This window comes from Trifolium pratense, linkage group LG6, assembly GCF_020283565.1.
Source record: "Trifolium pratense cultivar HEN17-A07 linkage group LG6, ARS_RC_1.1, whole genome shotgun sequence".
NCBI lineage: Eukaryota > Viridiplantae > Streptophyta > Magnoliopsida > Fabales > Fabaceae > Trifolium > Trifolium pratense.
The window spans coordinates 11,390,849-11,411,640 of NC_060064.1; the positions used below are offsets into that span (position 1 = coordinate 11,390,849).

At 30.9% G+C, this 20,792-nt stretch overlaps 1 protein-coding gene and 1 non-coding gene across 2 annotated transcripts; both read left to right on the forward strand.

Moving 5' to 3' along the window:
* The first annotated feature begins 919 nt into the window (after positions 1-919).
* On the forward strand, positions 920-1,144 carry LOC123893374. Its single transcript, XR_006803475.1, has one exon. It is a non-coding gene; the product is annotated as a small nucleolar RNA U3 (small nucleolar RNA).
* Positions 1,145-6,858: 5,714 nt separating this feature from the next.
* On the forward strand, positions 6,859-9,558 carry LOC123890062 (thioredoxin-like 1-1, chloroplastic). The gene is made up of 4 exons (XM_045939599.1): positions 6,859-7,654; positions 8,007-8,183; positions 8,291-8,455; positions 8,879-9,558. The coding sequence occupies exons 1-4, from the start codon at positions 7,391-7,393 to the stop codon at positions 9,113-9,115; spliced, it is 843 nt and encodes a 280-aa protein (XP_045795555.1). The 5' UTR covers positions 6,859-7,390; the 3' UTR covers positions 9,116-9,558.
* The last annotated feature ends 11,234 nt before the right edge of the window (positions 9,559-20,792 follow it).

A 20,792-nucleotide genomic window follows, 5' to 3' on the forward strand; every position in this document is an offset into this window, starting at 1 on the left:
TTAACTGATTATGTTAAGATTATGCGATTGAATATAGTGAAAGTTCTATTGTATACTTTTGTTTTTCGACGAGTTTATAGACCTTACATAGATGATAAGATGCAAACAGCTAAAGATTAACAGTCCTAAAGAGATTTTGCATATCCTTAGATTCACTTTAGAATTGAAAACCCAAGCCACATTACATACTACCGATGACACGTCCTTTTAGTAGACTTCCATAATAGAACAACCACATATATAATCCAAAATTTGATGTTTTGACACGTGACGAACAGAGTTGAAAAAGAGAAAACACAATTCAAATTAATAGGTGTAATTGTCTGATAATTGTGTGTACTGGAAAAGTGCTAAGGATGGAAATATTGTCTACTTGCTCCTCTATGTATATGACATGCTAGTTGCCTGCAATACTAAGTCAGATATAAGTAGGGTGAAAGTAATGCTCGAAACATCGAAATCAATAAATTCCGCCGTGGTTCTGATATGGCAGCTAGTTTGGGAGCTCATCAGTGAAAAACTACTGAGAAGATTGGCACAAAAGATATTCCTGCTGGCTGATATGCTTACAAAAGCATTTCCTTAAAGTTGTTTGTAACCTTAAAATTCTTGTAATCTTATGATGAAACCTACATTTGTCTAATTGCATCATTTAGCTACTAATTTTAAAGTCAGTTTTAAAAGATTCAAAGAATTTCAGAAATAGATATAGTTTGGCAACAATGAGTATAGAAAAAATCATCAAACGTTATGCAAAATTGATGAGCTTAGATTGTAACAACATGCGACAATAAATAACAGGTGACAATAAAAGACAAAGCACATTCTGGAAAGTAGTAGAAACGTTAAATATAGTCCCACATCGTTAGCGCAAAGGTAGAAACAAGTGTTTATAAGCGACACGAAAATAGTGAAAACCACGACCTTACTTGAACAGGATCTGTTCTATAGGATTGTACTACTGTGTCCTTGATTTCTAAGGAGACAGGAACAAATATCTGGACGATGAATTATGACCGTGTGATCAGAGCGTGATTAATGGTTCTGTGATGATATCCTACGGGATTCATCATAAGATACCGTAGATGATCGTTCTCTGCCAGCACAGTCTGGTTGGGTTGGTCACACTGTTGTCTGACAGATTTCTAATCTTTTTTTTTTTTTTACATGAGTTAATAAAATTTTAAGAAATCGTTACCAGGTTGAAGAAAACATTGTACTTTGTTTTCCCTTGCCAACTTTTTCCAAATAAATCCAACAAATACAAGTAATTTATTTTTCAGGAAATAAATAGATCGATAAGAAGAAGGAAAATCCAAAAACAAAACATAGGTAAAAATTTAATTTAGGTAAAACAAGTGTAGAATATTACCTTTCATTGTGTGGTTGGGGGTGAAAATCAAGTAAGGAATTTCTTTTGCTTATCAAAAAAAAAAAAAAAAAAGTAAGGAATTTCTTGATACAAATGGAGTGTCTCACATATCATATGCATGCATTTCAAATTGTGGAACAAGACAAGAGGGAGAAGAAAACTAACAAACGGTGAAGGAGACCATGCCATTGCCAGCGTCTTTGGGTAGTGAAAAGGAGTTACTGTAGGAGTGTAGTACTTTGATATGAGTATTATTGAGGTAAGGAAGATGCCACGTTGAAAGGATAAAGTGTTTTTACCATAATTTTTATTTAATTTAAAAATTAATGAACAATAAACTTGCAATAAGGGCATTTATGTAAATGTAATATACTAATATTAGCATGACCTTCTAGAATATTTGAGTTTTAGTCCTAAAGAATATCTAGAAGGCTTAAGATTAAGTGAGGGTGTGAGACATGCCATGAAAAGCATCACTTTAACTCAACTTGTTAAAGATTATTTCGGCTTGAAATTTTACTTGAGTTCATTTCGAACTATTTTTTATCTCAAAATTGACTCGAAGATGGCATCAGTTCATGAACTATATATATCGAATTAATTCGTGAGTCAAACGAGTCGAACTATATATAATTTATGCTCAGTTCATTTATTTAACGAACCTAATTAATTTTTAACTCAAGTTCAGTTCATTTAGTTCACAAACTCAACACGTCAATTACCAAATCGAATTTCGAGTTATTCGCGAGTTGGCTCGGATAATTACTTCTTTTCTGCCCAAGGTTTTGAGTTTTATGAGTCAAAAGTCATATGTTTATAATGGTATTTTTCTTTTCCATGCAGTCTATTTTTATTTATATATATTAATTATCTAGTTCTTAAAAAGAATGGTTTCCGATAATATGGAGTTCGACCGTAAGGTAAGTAAAGTCTGATAAAAAATCATTTTTACCAAAAATCCAATTTGAATTCTCTGAAACTATTTGTCTCATAGAAAACTCATTAAACACTTGAGCTGGTTATTTTTGTCTACTACAGTTGAGCAAGATGCACTCAACAATTTTGACCTATTTGATCAAAATCAAACGGTTTACGTTTTATTGCGATTTTAATTTTTTAAAATATAAATATTTAAGCTTTGAATTTGAATTGTTCGAATTTGATTGGACGGCTCACATGTCTCTAACCGTATGTAGTCATAGGCGTTAATTGCATCCAATTCAAATCGTGAGCACAAGACTTTTTTTAAAACCAAATATTCTTTGCATGCAACTACAGAGATTGATATCTCGAGTCTTAAAGGATTTAAATAGGTTGAAATTTTTCATCAAACTTTTAAAGTTCTTGCATGGCCAAATTTGTGGTCGAATCTGAAACTTTGATTAGGTTAGAAGAGACTCATCTTATGTTTTATTTTTATTTTTTGGATTACCATAATATTGGTACGAGGTTTTCACTGTCGTTAGTGATCACTAATCTCCGTCGGCGAACTTGTGAGGCGCACAAGGTGAGTTCTCCCCTCCCAACAGGATTTTCTCCATACGTATGAGCCATAAATCAAAGCCCTGGCCACATGCTTAAGGGGACCAAAACTCTTACCGCTTGGATCAATTCATTGTTGCAGAGACTCATCTTATTTTATCTAAGGGTTTTTTATATATTGCAACACATAATTTAATTTAAGGTTCAGATAGTTTTATCTATTGCTTATTGTCCACCTAATTGACAATGTCTACCGAATTACTTCATTCGGTCCCTATTATAAGAGAAATTTTACTTTTTAGATTCATTGTAAAACTAATGTATCTGGACAATATTATAGCCTAGATACATTAGTTTTACAATGAACCTAAAAAGTAAAAATTCTCTTATAATAACGACCGGATGGAGTATAAACTATTTTATTTATGACTCCTTCCAATTTTGAAAATGTAAATTTTTTATGTATCGTTTATTGTTTACTTTTTTTGGTGACAATGCCAATTTAATTATAATTTTTTTTTTATGATGTGGGAGTTAGAAGGTTAGGGAAATTAACTTGATTAATTGGGATATAATTTGTCATGATAGATATTTGGGTGGATCGGGGGTGCGGGGTTAGAGAATTTAATATTTCGTTTTTAGAGAGCAAAATGGGTAGTGGTTTCAAATTTTAGTAGCTGAATATGGAATGAAAGCTAGTTGGGGGAAGGGTGGGGTAGGATGGCGTTAGCGTGGTGGAAGGATTTGTGTGATGTTAGGGATAAAGTTGAAGTGACGAATGTAGGTCATTGGTTTGAGAATAATCTTAGTCGAATGATGAAAAATGGTAAAAATACTATGTTTTGGAAAGATAGGCAATGCTTTTTTGAGCATTATATTAATAGACTTTTTGAGTTATTTATAGATAAGAATATTTTAGTAGTAGAAATATGTAGTGTAGACTCGGATGGGGTGAAGTTGGCATTGGAGGAGGCGTTTGTTTGCGTGAGATCAGGGACGGATCCAGACATTTACCTAACGAGGGATCAAAATATTTTTCCGGTAATAAATAATATATAATGATAAAGAACAAATTAAAAATTTTGTCCCTGAATATATGAGACGCTATCATAATAGTTCCTAAATATATTAAAATTGTAAATACATTCATAGTGTGTCTTTTGTTATAAAATTTATTGACTAAACTGACATCAAAAATATATTTGAAGACTAAATTGACTACTTAATAATATGTTTGAAAACCAAAATGACTAATAAAATAGAAACCCGGGTATATTATACCGCATATAAGCAAATAAATAACATGACACATATACTAGTATTATACTACTTATATAATATAATATGATTGGCAGAGAGGGGGGTTGAAACCCCTGCTTGCCCCCCATAGATTCGTCCCTGCGTGCGATGAAGAGTTGATAATGGAATGTGGTGATGTCTTGGAAAATGTGTTATTACATGTTAATGTTTCAAATCGATGGACGTGGCAACTTAATCCTAATGATATGGTCACTCACATTGTCTCTGTTACAACGACAACACATAATGACATTATTTGGAATAAAATAACGCTATTAAAAATGTCCTTTTTGCTTAGAGAAGGTTACACAATAGGTTACCAACAAAAGATAATTTGATTTTGTGTGGTGCGACTCTTGCGAATAGGGTGCTTTGTTCAAGAGGATGTGGAATCATTGAAAATCTGAATCACTTGATTGTAGGTTGTGTCGAGGTTCAAAGTTTTTTTGAGTAAAATTATAAATGTGTTGGGTGTTAATGACTTTTTTCTAATGTTATTATGGAACATGCAGCCCAATTTTTGTTGTTTTAAGAAATAGCAGGGTGTTTGCTCACGAAGTGGCTGAAGTGGTGGAAAAAGAAATTTAATTATTTATTGCATATGTGGTTATAGGAATTAACAATAGATAATTTGTTATTTGAGATGCTTTTAACTTTTAGGTTTAACTATATATTTGGTCTCTTACGTTTATTTTAGGTTTCAATTTGGTCTCTTACGTTTAAAATGTATCAATTTGGCACCTTACGTTTATTTTAGGTTTCAAGTTAGTCATTTCCGTTACTTTTGTCACTAACACCGTTTGAACAGTACACGTGTCAGTATGTACAAGTGTCACGTGTCTGTCCACATATGCAAATTGGCTGACACATGTGAAAAAATTGACAGAAATGACTAACTTGAAACCTTAAATAAACGTAAGGGACAAAATTGATACTTTTTAAATGTAAGAGACCAAATTGAAACCTAAAATAAACGTAAAGAACCAAATATGTAGTTAAACCTAACTTTTATTATGATGTACTCCCTCCGTCTCAAAATTTTGTTCTTATAGAATTTTACATATAAATAATTTTGTTCCTTATAGAATTGTGTTCCTTATAAATTATACACATCATTAATTCTACATTGGTTTATTAAAAAAAGTCAAAATTTTGGGATAAAACTAGAAAGTTTGAAGGACCAAAGATTTGGAATGGATTGAATAATTTCATTAAGTTAGGCACTCTTGTGTCTAATCTTTCTAATATATGGATTTTTCCATGGTGTGCAAATTTGCACATGTTAAAGAAGTTTAAAGTAATAAGTTTTTATTGGAACTAAATGTTAACATGTGCACCAAGGACATATGTTAAGAATACAAATGTAGTAATATTCTCTTGTAACTTGTGCATTATACTTTTTATACATTAAATTCTTTTATGTTATTAAATGAAAATTTCTATTTTTAGATACCTTAACATGTGTCATTAGTGCACATGTTAACATGACCCTGAATATATAATTGTTTTCGATAAAAAGCTACTATTTTTATTTGGTTTAACATTACAATATTGCACATGTTATTAAAACCCTTAATACTTCATCTGATCCTTGTTATAAGGAACATTTTGAGAAAAAAATTTGGTTCTTTTTATAAGCAACTTTGACAAATTTTCAAATATTTTGAATGTTTAATTTCACTTATGCCCTTATTTATTATGAGAGAATATTAAAAACAAGTAAGTTAGTTGAATTAAGAGTAATTAAATAAGGGTATACATGAAATACATTTAGGGCCCGTTTGGTGCGCAGGATATGGAGACAGGATATGATAACACTATCCTATCATATTTTAAAGTGTTGCTTACAAAAAATACTAGGGGGACTATATTGCTCGTTTTGATTGACTTATTGTTTAAGTTATGAAAAATAGTTTATGCAAATAAATAAAATTTTATGATAATTTATAAGTTCTCACTAACAAAAATTATATTTTCATGTGTAAAAAAATTTATTTTCATAAATTGTATTTTCATAACTTACATTGAAAAATTTATAATAATATATAAAATTTATTTATTTACGTAAATTATTTTACACAAATATAAAAATAGTCAATTTTCGATTGGTTTATTAGAAAAGAAAATTAATATGTAGTTTGATTTTGTCAAAAAGAAGTTGTAGTTTGAAAAATATGGTATGAGTATGACTCTTATAAAAAAAAATATTTGGTATGACTGTGTGCCGACTTCCATAATAATTTTTAATAAAGAAATTATATTGACCAGAACTTTATTTTGTATTTTTTGTGAGAGAGCTTAATTTGATTCCCACCAACTCAATCAAATTTCAAACCAAGAAAAAGACGAAATTGAATTGAGTGGCAATGAGGTGGCAAACAAAGAAAAAATGAAAAAAGAAAAAACCCTATGCCCCCATCCAATTCATTATCCAAAACCATTTACTCATCAAAAACCGCAACGTGGTTCAACTTCAACCTATGTACTTCACCGCATAACTAGGTCCCACAATACCTTAAATGTCTCTTATCCATTTGTTACCTCCTACACCATCATTACGTGTAACCACGTGTCTCTCCACTATCCTTCTAAACCGTCCGATCAACCATCGACCTAATCAAACTCCATCACAGCCGTTAAATACGAATCTAACATCATCCATTGAATATTTCAACTTTATCTACTTTTATTTTCATTTTTTCCATAGACATCCTATTTAATTTTTTTTTTTTTTAGTTGAATAATTTTTTTTAATCATTTTGAGTTGAATAATTTAAGTTTTATAAATGATGAATCATTTTGAGTTGAATCATTTTTTTTTTTCGATTTTACTTTTGCATTGGGACTGAAACCATTTCATCCCAATCTCTGACTCGAACTAGATTAAACAGATGAAACTAATTTTTTTATTTTTTTTTTTAACTTTGCCGACTTTAACCAGATTAAGTAGTAGGAGTATTTATTAATTTTTTCCAAAGAATTAATTTTTTTTGTTCACAAAAATATTTTCTTCTTTTTTTGTTTCGTTTCCCTTTCAAAACCGCAACCTTGTCCCACTTTACTTGTGGATAAAGCCTTTTTGTGCGTACCCTTTTTCTTGCACTTTGTTGTTTCAGAAGAAAAAGTGTTAATTCTCTCTCTCTCTCTCTCTCATCTATTTTTCTCGAGAAAATCCTAAGGAAAGTGAAAATAGAGTTTTTTCTTTGTTGTGTTTTTGAAGAAAATTATTGATTTTTAATGGCGGAAATTTTGACCAAAACAAGTTTTGTTTCATCTTGGCATGGAAACAAAAATCAAAAGCTTCAAAGGGCATCCATGGTTCCAAAAGCTTGTAGTTTCAACGTTGGTTTGAGAACTTTTCCCTCTTTGAAGATGAAATCTCAGTTTCTCAGATCTTCATCTTTTTCATCTGAGTTTCATGGCAAAAAGCCTCTCTTTCGTGTAAATAGATCAATACCCAAAAGGATCAATTCACAAATTTCAGTTTCAGCTGCTCCTAAGGTTTGTCATAAATCTTAATACATACCTTTTTGATTTTCACACCTTAATCTGTTTTATTATGTTTTAATTTATTTTTTCTGTAATTAAGACCCTTTTAGATCATAGATTTTTATTTTTTCAATTTTCTGCATAACCCTTTTGCTTTTCATACCCTAACTGAATTTTATTATATTTTAATTTCTTTCAATTCTTCAAAAAAAAAAAAATTCTTTCAAAAATTAAGACCCTTTTAGTTGTTAGAATTAAGACCCTAATTTAAATTTTATATTTTTTCCATAAGTTTTTGTATTTTTTTTTTAGGGGTTTTATGGAATTTGCTGATTGATTTTGTTTCTGTTGTGAAAATTTGCAGATGACACTTAGAATAGGGAAAGTTCAGAAATGGTGGGAAAAGGGTCATCAACCTAACATGAGAGAGGTGACTTCAGCACAAGATCTTGTAGATTCACTTTTAAATGCAGGAGACAAACTTGTAATTGTTGATTTTTTCTCTCCTGGTTGTGGTGGTTGCAAAGCCCTTCATCCTAAGGTACTATTCTTCACCCTTGAATTACCTAATTCAATGATAAACTTTTCATGATTTGCAAATCTTATTATAGTGATTCTGATGTTCTTTTGTTTGTGGTTTTATGACAGATATGTCAATTTGCTGAGATGAATCCTGATGTTGAGTTCCTTCAAGTGAACTATGAGGAACATAAATCCATGTGTTATAGTCTTAATGTTCATGTACTTCCTTTTTTCCGATTCTATAGAGGTGCTCATGGACGATTATGCAGCTTTAGCTGCACCAATGCCACGGTTAGTCTACTTGCTTTGTCAATTTTATTTCTTATTTGATTTTATAATCCTATGATATGATACCTTGATTTATTGTTTAATTACCTTGTTTAGATTTGGTTAGTTCATACTCTCCATGTTTGATTATGGTCTGAACAATTTTTTGGTCAGACTTTACTTACCTTGTGGCTAAAACTCTGGATTACCAGGGCTCACTTTTCGTGAGATCCAGAGGGTTAATTAAGACAAAAAGTAAAATATGTGCATGTTTGAAATCAGTTAAATCTTCATATAGCATATTTTAGGAATGTTGTTATTTGCTAAACTATTTTAAGTGCTTATTTTTATGTATTTGTTGACTCATTGTTATGATAGATTCCTTCCTAATTAGGAATAACAGCATTGAATTTGAAGATAACTGATAAGAGTTTTATTTAATGACAGATCAAGAAGTTTAGAGATGCATTAGCCAAACACACTCCAGATAGATGCAGCTTGGAGCCAACCAAAGGTTTAGAGGAGAAAGAGCTCATAGCTCTATCTGAAAACCGAGATCTTGACTTTACATACACACCAAAGCCATCTCAGCCTGTGCTTACTCCTGCAAATGAAGAGTCAGTGACCGAAGCCACACCTTCTTTGCCTTCAAAGGAGAGAACCTTGATCACTGCTTGGAGATGATGATGTGGTCAGTTTGTAACCAACCATATCTTCTGACTTCATCACTTGTACAGTGTAGGTTTGGTTTAGTATCTTGAAGAAGTATATACTCGTGAGAATGAAGATATCTTTCAAGAAGATCAAGTCACATAGTGTGTATCCTACAAGGCTTGGATTTATGGTTTTTTGGATCCATGCCTTGATATAGATATTATTAGGGTAATTTGAAGCCGTAGAGTTTTTAGCATGGTTTTAAAAAAGGTTTGCGATCGTGATCTTTGATATCTCGATCGCAAGAAAGCCGCATTTAGCTGCAATATTAATTGCGATTTTAAAACTTGATTATTAGTTGCTCTTTTTTTTTTTTTATGTTTGAGGAAGGATCCCTTCCAAATGATGTAAAATGAATGATTTTATTCAGCAATGGATAAATGATAATCTTGCTTCTGTTCTTTATGAGCCAAGTATTTTATGTGTTTGTGTTTTTTTTTTTTTTTTTTTTTTGGTGATATATGTGTTTGTGTTTTTATTATGCCTTTTCTAGATTTTAGATGCCTCACTCACGTTAAAGGTATGTATGATGGAGGGATATACTTGTGTGGTTCTGAAATCAAGTTTAGTTTGAGCTTTGAGGGAATGGTGGTTGTGTTTCCCTTTTTGCTCAGAGAGAAAGAAATTGAATGGCTATTTTTTTTTTCTTTTGTATAAATCAGTAATCTCTGAGCATAAGACTAATCATTCGAGTTTCATAGAATCCAAATGGGTGGCAAATTTTTCCCAAGAGTATGCCAAAGTCAACAATCGACCGATACCCTTGATTAAGTTAGAACAGATTTGCGTCATCATTATCGAAGTGATCTTGGGTGCATGAGTTTTTTTTATCATGCTTTGTTGGTTACAAAGTGATTAGGGAAATGACCGTTTCAGGAACATGTGAATAAATGCACGATTGAATTTGTGGTGAGATATATTATACGTATAATTATGGTGAGTCATTGATATTTCAAAAGTTAGACTTATAGCTTTAAACCATTATTTTGGCAAATTAACGGTTGTACTAAACACATGGCATCAGATTACTTTCAGTTTACCTAAAACATAAAGCATGGAATCAGATTACTTGCAATTGTATTTACTACTTGTGAGTACAATTGACCAAATACATAACCATATAAATACTTTATGAATAATATATCTCTAAAGAAGTTTCACAACGGTTGCAAGATGAATTGAATATATGTTTATAAAGTAGAGGTAATTTGGTTTTATATGGTTGAATTAGACTCAACTCTTAATTTTAAGAATAACAAAATGAAATAAGTGTATAATATGAGTGCATAATTCTAGAAATATTTTCCAATAAAGTTACTCCATGCGTTCCTTTTAAAGTGTCGCAGTTTGATCATATACACTATTCACATAATCTATTTTAACCATAATTTTTATTAATATATAAAAACACATGTTAGTATATAAGATATTATTTAATTTGTCTTCACTTAACCTAAATTATATGTAACCATATTAGTCAGAATTTTGAAGTTATCGACAATGAGTTGTGGAATACGCTCCTCGAAGTCATATCCAAGCCAAGATACATGCCCCACAATTCAGCGTGAAGGGTGTCACACACACACCAATCTTTTTAATTTAGCATTTCATCTATCTCCCATTCGGAAAAGCCTTCTACAAACTAAAAGCTCATTGTCTCCTTTACAAGCACCACTGAGCTTTATCCAACTTTCAGGTTTTCTCTTTATTAATTGTCATTTTTCTTTTGGTTACAAAACGGAAAAACAAAACAAAATAGAAGGAAAATTAAGAGTGCAAAAATGTCACTTCTATGACGTCTACTAATAAGAGACGACGTCTCCATAGGAGCCTCAAATAGGAAAGAAAGACTGCCCTAAAAAAGATTCCTAACCTATAACTTATATAAAAAACTACACAAGTGTTTCTTTTACGAAAAGGCATTTTTATAATGATGATGAACGTTTAAAGAATCTTTGATCAACTGAATAGTATGGAGCGAGGCAAAATAACACAATATTTTCTAAAAAATGAACAAAATATCTAAAATAAAAAAAATTAAAATTAGTGTTTTTCTCAAGTAATGCAAGAAAGTATCTTTTGCAAATTTGATGTGGAATTTTATTAGTCATTCTTTCATAACTATATGTTTTAATAATATTGTAGTAAAATTGTTTTCAATACAACAAAGAATATGCTTTTCTTATACTTATTCTTAGTATTGTTCCATCAAAGCAAAACATATGTGAAGTCACCATTGTGATATTTTTCTAGTGAACATAGATAATAAACAACCGCTTGTTGTTTTAGTCTGCCTAACAGCTTAACTGTAATTAATTTATTTTTATAATATTTCCTCCGGTCCTATATATAAGAGAAAATTTATTTTTTAAATTCATTAAAAATTTAATATATTTGAACCATAATATGCTCTAGATACATTAGATTCTTAATGAATCTAAAAAATAAACTCTCTCTTATATATAGGACGGAAAGGAATATACTATAATGTATATACATTAAGAGAGGAAAATAACATTTAGGAATTGACAAATCACAAATATTAAGAGAAGAAAAGGAACATTTGATAGTATTCGGTTTACTGGACCGCTTAATTTGGTTTGAATGACAGTTCTGACATTAAGTGGTTTCAGCTCCCTCCCGATCGTAATTGTGGGATCGAACAATGGTCATCACTACCAAATTTAGTGTCAATCAATCACTACTGAACTAAATAATAATGATAGGTGAAAGCAACAATTTTTCTAATTGATATAAATCACAAACAAAATTAGTAAAGATATGTTAGATTTTCTTTGTTTATAAACAAACAAGCATAGTATAATGTTGTGTTGTCTTCTTTTGCCAAGTGTTAATCGTTATGGTGAAGAATCCATTTTGTTAAAGACAATGGAAGCTTCAAGAAAATGTTTTGTTTGTGTGTCGATTTTATGTGTTTGGAAACATATTTGGACAAAATTCAAAAGAAATGGGTGATTGAGAAATTAGGATAGTTGACGTGAAAACATAAATAATTGAAGACAAGTTTTGAAAAATAAAGTGACAATATTGCGTGTGTAACGTGGCCTATCTTGCTTTGCACAAATGCTGTGATTAATACGTAATGGTAATGGGATCAATTCAAAAAACAAAAGAAAAATAGAAGAAATTGTGGTCCCAAAAAATTGATGTAGCTAATTTCTGCTGCTGATGTTGTCTCCAACCTTCCATCTCAAATCCGCCGACAAGAATTAATGTTTATTTTGGGTTGTTTGATAAAATTAGCGGATAGTTGATAAACTAATTTATATCAGATGAATTTATGACAAATAATTTATAAAGTTATAAGTTAATTTTTAGCTTATAATAAAAAAATTACTTAATTGAATTTGTAGTGTTTAGATTAACGGTTGAAGACTTGAATTAGCTTATTAGAAATTCTACCAGTTTAACAACGGCTAGAAGGATAACAATGTAATAATTTAGAAACTTAAATGACATATTTATTACCTACAAACTTAAAGAATCTATTTGTTGCCTAAAAATTTAAATAACCTATCGTTGTAAACACGTAGCTTAAATTTTTTTTAATGCATTTGACTGTCGAAATACCATATATATATATATATATATATATATATATATATATATATATATAGGGGGCATATCATAGGAGATTGTCTTTTATATATGAGAATAAATTATAATCATTAGATTAAAATGAATGGTTAAGATTAAAACACAACTTTAATGTGTCATGTACTACAAATCCATTTTAATCTTCTTCCTATGCGCAAAAATATTTTAATCTTCTTCTTCCAACTGATTCTCTACACTCCACTCTCGTTGAAGCTCCAATCAAATGTTGTTTCACACTACATCTATCTCACCTCATCGTATTTCCCTTTGCCTGTGAACCGGTTTTGACGGCTTTGACGGCGAACAACTTCAACGACTTTTACTGTCGCTGCACTACCTCTCCTTACTGCTCGCGTCGGCTGAATCGTCGTCGTGTCTTTGGTGAAGAAGATGAGGCGACAAAATAGAAACTAGAATCACTAGTGGAACTTAAAGTGGATCTGGAATTATAAATAGGTATAGCAGAAAGAATTGTAATGAATTTATTCTTGTAGTGAAGAATTCGTCTCGTATTAAATTGTAAAGTAAAGATTTCTTGTACTCTTATTGAGTGAGAGAAATGAAGAAATGATTTAGGAATATTTTTGACAGAATTCTAACTCATGAAACTCGTGACTTTCTTATGTGTGTTTTTTGCCTCCTAAGTGTATCCATTTTTAGAGAAACTTATGTCAAATGATGAAGAGACACAACCTTTGAAAGACTTTCAAAAATGTAAATTTGAATTTCAAATTAACCATTACAACTTTTTAAATATATTTTGAAAAATCTCCAACAATCCCCCACCATTTTCAAAATATATCAAAATCCATTATTCCGGAAATCTCATGGTTTCAATAAAGGTATCTCACGTTTTGAACCATTACTTAGTAAGTTAAGTTTTCACTCCTCCCCGAATAGATTGGTAGACAAGCTTTGAACTAATTATCCATTATAACAAGTGTTCATAACTCACACATGAAATCTCGGTACCATTAATCGAATTATCAAAATGACACATTTGTTAAGGTCTTGTGTCTCATATCATTTTCATGAGAATTCAAGAGTCAAGCCCTTGAACTCTATGAAGCGACCCCACTTCATTCTCATATAGGTAGACTATATCATAAATGCACCCATAATCATGTATTCAAGCAAACATATTTTCTTTGCGACAGTTATTTCGAAAGGCTCACAACTTAAGTGTCGCAAAGTAACTATTTTCTTGTAGTGTATGTCTATTAAGAGGAAAACCTCATCATGCCACTTTATTCTTATGGTCCAAGTATTTTTATCCCTTGAGATGTATTTATTATTGTCAAAGTACTTCAATCACTCTAATAGTGTATTTTCATCATTGAACTCAAGACTTGATGTTATTCAAGTGTGAGTTGAGTTTCCACCATTGGCGATCAATTAGATAGGAGCTTGTACCACATCCCTAATGATGTCTTCAATGACTTAACCATCATCTCCGAAAACATCATATCTTTGTCAATCTTTTCGTCAAATAATTGCAAGACTTTCCATTTTTTATAACTTTGATTTTGAATATTCAGTCAACCACATAGCTATGTCTTTTCAAAAACTTTGAGTATTCGTTATACATTCTTTATAGTTTTAACCAACTATCTCAAAATCATGACTTTTTGTCATTTCATTATCATTGTGTTATATTCACAAACTTTATGTCATTCTTCCCTTGTTATTACATATTTAGTAACCATTTCAATATGAAGTTCTAGTTTCACTTGAATGTATCTAAGACAGACACCATACATTCAATTCATTAAATATGTATAACACCAGCAAACATGATCATAAAGATTTGTCATGACCAACTTTTATTTCATAAGATGGATCACACCATATAAGTCATATACCCCATACGAACTTAAAATACTATTACTTTAAAATTTATTTCAATTTTATCAATTGAAATAAAATTTAAATTTAGAATTTATGATATTTATAATTTATGATGCATGTATTGGTTATCTGGTAACTAATATGAAAACGGTTCTTTGATAATACTGCTTGAGAATACTATAGTTGTTTCATTGTTATTACCTTTAAAACTACACAATAGAAAACCATTAATCTTTTCGATAACTTAATTTCCTCCATGAACATTTATCAACTTACATTAATTTTGAAATTCTGGAAGGCTAGTGGAACGATGCTGCGAAAGATGCTACAGCATCTCGTACTAGTACATAACGCAATAGACAAGTTAAAACTAAATTAAGTGCAGGAAGATAAATAACACAGGTTATTTGTTAACCCAGTTCGGTGCAACGTCACCTAATATGGGGGATACCAATCCATGAAGAAAATCCACTATGATAATATTAGTTTGAAGCCCTCAGCAAACATCCCGGTTTACGACTACGCACCTAATCACTACCCGTGCTAATTTCTACCTAGGAACTCCTAGATATGAGAACATCTGCCCACTTCCCCTCAATACAACCAGTAAGGATTTCAATAACAACAGAATGGAGACACTCTCCTACGATGAAGACACACTTCAATGACAAATACCTAGCCAACACCTTTGACTAAGTTCACAATTTGGAGTTGCTTACAAGCTTCTTCCAAGTACAATACTCAACTCATTACCTACAGGTTTCTGAGTGAGGACATAGTGAGCATCTCACAACCCGAGTGATTCACTTACACGAACTCTCCTAGAGAGTGGCTCAAAGACACGAAACCCTAAAAGACTACATCTTTGATATTCGTTTATGATTCGATTTCGGTACACGAATTAGGTTATGCACCTTTCTTTAAATAGACAAAGCTTCGTGAATTTGGGCTTCAAAGCTACTTCTTCTCCAAGAAAATTTCAATGGATATATTTCAAAATTAAATCTTCCACAAATATATTTGCATAAAATATTTTTGTTGTCCATAAATATATTTTTTTGTAACAATCTCCTTGAAGCAAAAAAATATATTTGCATCAAATATATTTGACAACTAGAAAAGCGATGGCCAACTCACAAAGATTTTCTTCAAATAATCCTTCAAGAAAAGATTCACTCCAAAAAAATATTTGATGCATTCCAAAAATATTGAACATATTTTTGGACGGAATAAGATAAACAAACCGCCTTAGGTAAACTTGCAGTGGAAGGCATGTCTTGGCTTGTTAGATAAGCACAAAATTATATCTGAAACAAATCTCCCAAAGATATGATATAAAAAAAATAGGCGTGCTTCAGGTCATCATTAATGATGTACTCACATGCTACAACATCGTGTCTAGCATGCTGGCTAGAACTTGTTTTTGCAAAATGTAGCCAACATACAAAAACTCAACAAATTTGAAAATACCCAACCAATCTTAATATCATTATAAGCAAGAAATTAACAATAACTTTCATATTATCATACAATATAATACGAGATCATCACTTTTAAATTTAATACTTTCTTGCACAATAATAATAATAATAATAATAATAATAATAATAATAACAATAATAATAATAATAATAATATGCATTTCATATTTTGACAATTCATATATACTACTTTTATATTAAGGACCCGTTTGGTGCGCAGATAAGATAGAGATATGATAGGATAAGAAGCTGGATAGGGATATGATATGATAGTGACATGATAAATATATATCCTGTCATATGTTTGGTGCACACATGATAAAAAAGAGGATAACATTATTTTATCATATCCGGATCTTATGTCTGGTGCACACTTGATATCAACGTGATAAGATACATGTTATATTTAATGAATAAATTATTCTTGTGAAGAAAATACATTTTTTGTATAACAAAAAAATGTTTATTTTTAATAAGCATTAAGAAAAAAAATAAATAAAAAATGGGTTGTACTAATCAAAATAATAAAATTGTGGATGAATTGTAATATATAAATTTCCAGAACCATATAATAAGCTATAAAAGTGTGATATAAAAATTGTTTCCAGAACCATTTATAAATTGAAAAATCATAGAAGAACTTGAAGTAGAAGAGAGAAAATAGATCCTTTTTATAAAAAAAAAAAAGATCTTGCTTACCTACCACCAATGGCAATTTAACACTTATGGGGTTTTATTTACATATTGCAAAATATATAGAATGGGCGATGAAGATAAAGCTCAGAACGGCGGCAAGCCAGTAGGAAAACAAACAACATCATTTTACCCTTTATCAATCAATAAATTAGGAACATAAGCACCAAAATTAAGGATTAAAAGTCATCGATTGGAAACAGAAGTGCAAAAATAAAATTAGGGGAAAAGTGAAAGGTAGACACGAACAAAAATTGAGAACAGGAGCAGGAAGATAGGGAGACGGTTGATGGAAAAAGGGTTGGGAGAGAGGAGATAGTTGTAGAGACCGAGAATCGAAGGAGGTCCATTCAGAAATAGAAAACGCGCACCTGATAGTGTGATGCTATCAGGTTGCTAACTCAGCCTAAATTAAGGATCAAAATAACAAAGGGATGATAGGATAGGATAGGCTTAGTTTATCATTTCCTATTGGTGCACCAAACAAGAGATTTAGGTAGGATATGATAATTTTATCATATCTTGTTTTCTTATCCTGCGCACCAAACGGGATCTAAAGGAAGATCATATAAAAGCACGCCTCATAAACCAAACTTATTCAAACTTGTCAAAATTAACATACTTTGAGTAGTTCTTTGAGTAGTTCTAATCATGCATATCATAATCATATATCCATACAATTTAAATGTGTACATTTTACCATAATCATTATTACACGTGTGTTCGTCTGTCCTTCAATATTATACTAGTCAAAATCAACGCTTAAAACTAATCACGGAATAGTTCACAACCCTTCATGAATCAATATGATTTTCTTCACCAAATTAACAACACGTCATTTCTCCAAATGTTTAAACAACCAATATCCATGTTTTGCATTTGAGAAACTATACACTTCATCAAAAAATCGTTAAATAAATAAATCAATAACAATATATAAAGGGGATAAGGGAGTTTGGGCTGGATTTTTTTTGGTCCATTTTGCCCTTAACTTCCTTTATGGTTTTTTAATTATTCCATAATTGCCCTTAACTTCCTCTCTTTTTTTTTTATGGTTTTTTCATCTATATCTATTACTATAATCTATAACAATATATAAAGGGGATAAGGGAGTTTGGGCTGGATTTTTTTTGGTCCATTTTGCCCTTAACTTTCTTTATGGTTTTTTAATTATTCCATAATTGCCCTTAACTTCTTCTCTTTTTTTTTATGGTTTTTTCATCTATATCTATTATATACTATAATCTATAACAATATATAAAGGGGATAAGGGAGTTTGAGCTGGATTTTTTTTTGGTTCATTTTGCCCTTAACTTTCTTTATGGTTTTTTAATTATTCCATAATTGCCCTTAACTTCCTCTCTTTTTTTTTATGGTTTTTTCATCTATATCTATTCTATACTATATAATATATAAAAAGAATACATGAGTTTTGGGGTAAAATTTTCATAATACCAACATTACCCTTGCTTTTTTTAGTAGCAACAAAAATCTTTTATTAACAAACTCACCATAACATAAGGCATATCTTTTTTTTGGGTACATAAGTTGGACACAGGCAGACCCGCTAGTCTATATAAGAATAATATTTCTATTCATTAATTTATCCTTAATATATTCCTCCATTTTAATTTGTTCAAATGCATCAATACAAGTTGAACAACTTACCAAAATTATTTAAGAGATTAAGCATGTACACATTTACAAAACCGTATACATGAATGAATAATGACAATTCATTATATGTATGTGTATATGAACAATATTGACAACATCGACACAATATCATAAAGAAGAGGAGTATCGTATAAAACCAACATAAACATACTTCAATGCTCCTATAATATCATATAGAATAGAAAGAATAATGATACTTATCTCTTAGAGTCGTGCTTTAATTTGATCCTCTTCACAAAGTCAAAATCATCTTCAAAATTGTAGTCATTGATTAATCACAATTACATCATAAATCGAACCTAAAGATTGTGAGAACTTTTATTGGGGGATTGCTGCAAATACTCGAACAAGAAGAAGATGAAGACAAACATGACGATGGTGCACATAAATTTCAAAGCGTGTGTATCACACTAAGCTATAGGTTCGATTCGCCCCCACCAGTTTATGTAAACCGGATGCAAAAGGGTTAACCGGCGAATCCTCTTCAGGATACTTTGGAAACCTTGACATGGATTGCACATACATATCAAACATATCGATCAATGATATTTTAGAGAATAAAGTTCCATCAAATACTCTCGTGCACTAGAGAAATGAAGAAATGATTTCGGAATATTTTTGACAGAATTCTGACTCATGAAACTCATGATTTTCTGATGTGTGTTTTCTGCCTCCTAAATGTCTCTATTTATAGAGAAACTTATGTCAAATGATGAAGAGACACAACCTTTGAAAGACTTTCAAAAATGTAAATTTGAATTTCAAATTAACCATATCAACTTTCAAATATATTTTGGAAAATCTCCAACATTCAGTTGTAATGAAATAATACTACAAAATCATACTCTTGAATTTTAATGAAATTGTTCAATTTTAGTTAAATGATAATGCAAATGCATCTTGTTGTGTTTGTTTGGATTAACTGCATAATTATGTAGGTATTGTATTTTGCCTCATGAGTAAGAGAGCTATGTTTTTAAAGAGTATTGTATTTTGCTTCGTCAAATTAGGAAATGCGCGATGAAGAAGAAGAGAAAAGGAATATCAGCTTAAGAAAAAAGAGAGAAGCAGTATAACATGAAATTAGGGAAATTAGGATTTGTTGCACATGACTCATTAAAGTTGTGTTTTAATCTTAACCATTGCTTTTAATCTAATGATTATAATTCATTCTCATATATAAAAGGATTTGTCATATGATATATATATATATATATATATATATATATATATATATATATATATATATATAGGTTTGCTAATTTAGACCCACTTAAAAACATGAAGGTCTAAATTAGTAAGGTGCATCCAGGTAGAATTTTTTTTTCCAATTTACAAGTTGTAGTCACTATATTTTTTTCCATCAACAACAAATCGTCCACACGCAAAATTGTTAGCACAAATCCTTGAAAAATTTGCTCAACTCGGCTCTAGGACTCCACACTTGATATGGAAGTGCACTAAAAACAATTGGTAACAATCGCTCCATAAATACATGGCAATCGTGACTTTCATTCCAATAAGCTTCCCTTCACCTTTGTTTACACATCTATGCAAATTTGAAGCATGACCGTCAAACATTTTTAACTGAGAAACCCATTTATACACAACCTTTTGTTGGTCACTAGACAAAACATATTTTGCTTTAGGCTTTAAAACTTTTCCACTAGATTGTGTTTGTAACTCTAACTCCTTTCTTTGACAATACTTTTACAAATCCATTCTTGACTTAGCATTGTCTTCGGTCTTATCTTTGATGTCCATCATCGTATTGAAGACATTATCAAACACATTCTTCTCAATATGCATGACATTAAGATTATGCCTTATTAAGTTGGTTTTCCAATAAGGTAACTCCCAAAAGATGCTTTGGTTTTTTCCAGTTATAGGACACACCAAACCTATCACATATACAAGGATCGACCTCGATTATTTTAGGGAATCGGAAACTTCTTCCCACACATCATCCCTAGTCAACCGTTTTGGAGGTTGGGACGTTTCTATTCGATTCTTGTAAAATGCATACTTATTTCTTCGAAATGCATGATCCATAGGCAAAAATTTACGATGAGAATCAAACCAATAACACTTGCCACCATGCTTCAAGAAAAAAGCTTTTGATTGATTCATACAGTATGCACATGCTAATTTTCCAGCTTTACTCCAACCTGACAACATTTCATATGCCGAAAAATCATTAATAGTCCACGTTAATGCAACTTTCATTATAAAATTCTTTTTCCTGGAAATATCATATGTAAGCACTCCTTCATTCCACAAAAGTTTGAGCTCATCTATCAATGGTTGCAAATACACATCTATCTTGCTCT

What these genes read in the sequence shown, in the direction of transcription:
- LOC123890062 (XM_045939599.1), top strand. Translation starts at nt 7,391, where the DNA reads ATGGCGGAAATTTTGACCAAAACAAGTTTTGTTTCATCTTGGCATGGA. An exon ending in GCAAAGCCCTTCATCCTAAG is followed by an intron (nt 8,184 to 8,290) that starts GTACTATTCTTC and finishes GTTTTATGACAG; the next exon opens with ATATGTCAATTTGCTGAGAT. An exon ending in TTAGCTGCACCAATGCCACG is followed by an intron (nt 8,456 to 8,878) that starts GTTAGTCTACTT and finishes ATTTAATGACAG; the next exon opens with ATCAAGAAGTTTAGAGATGC.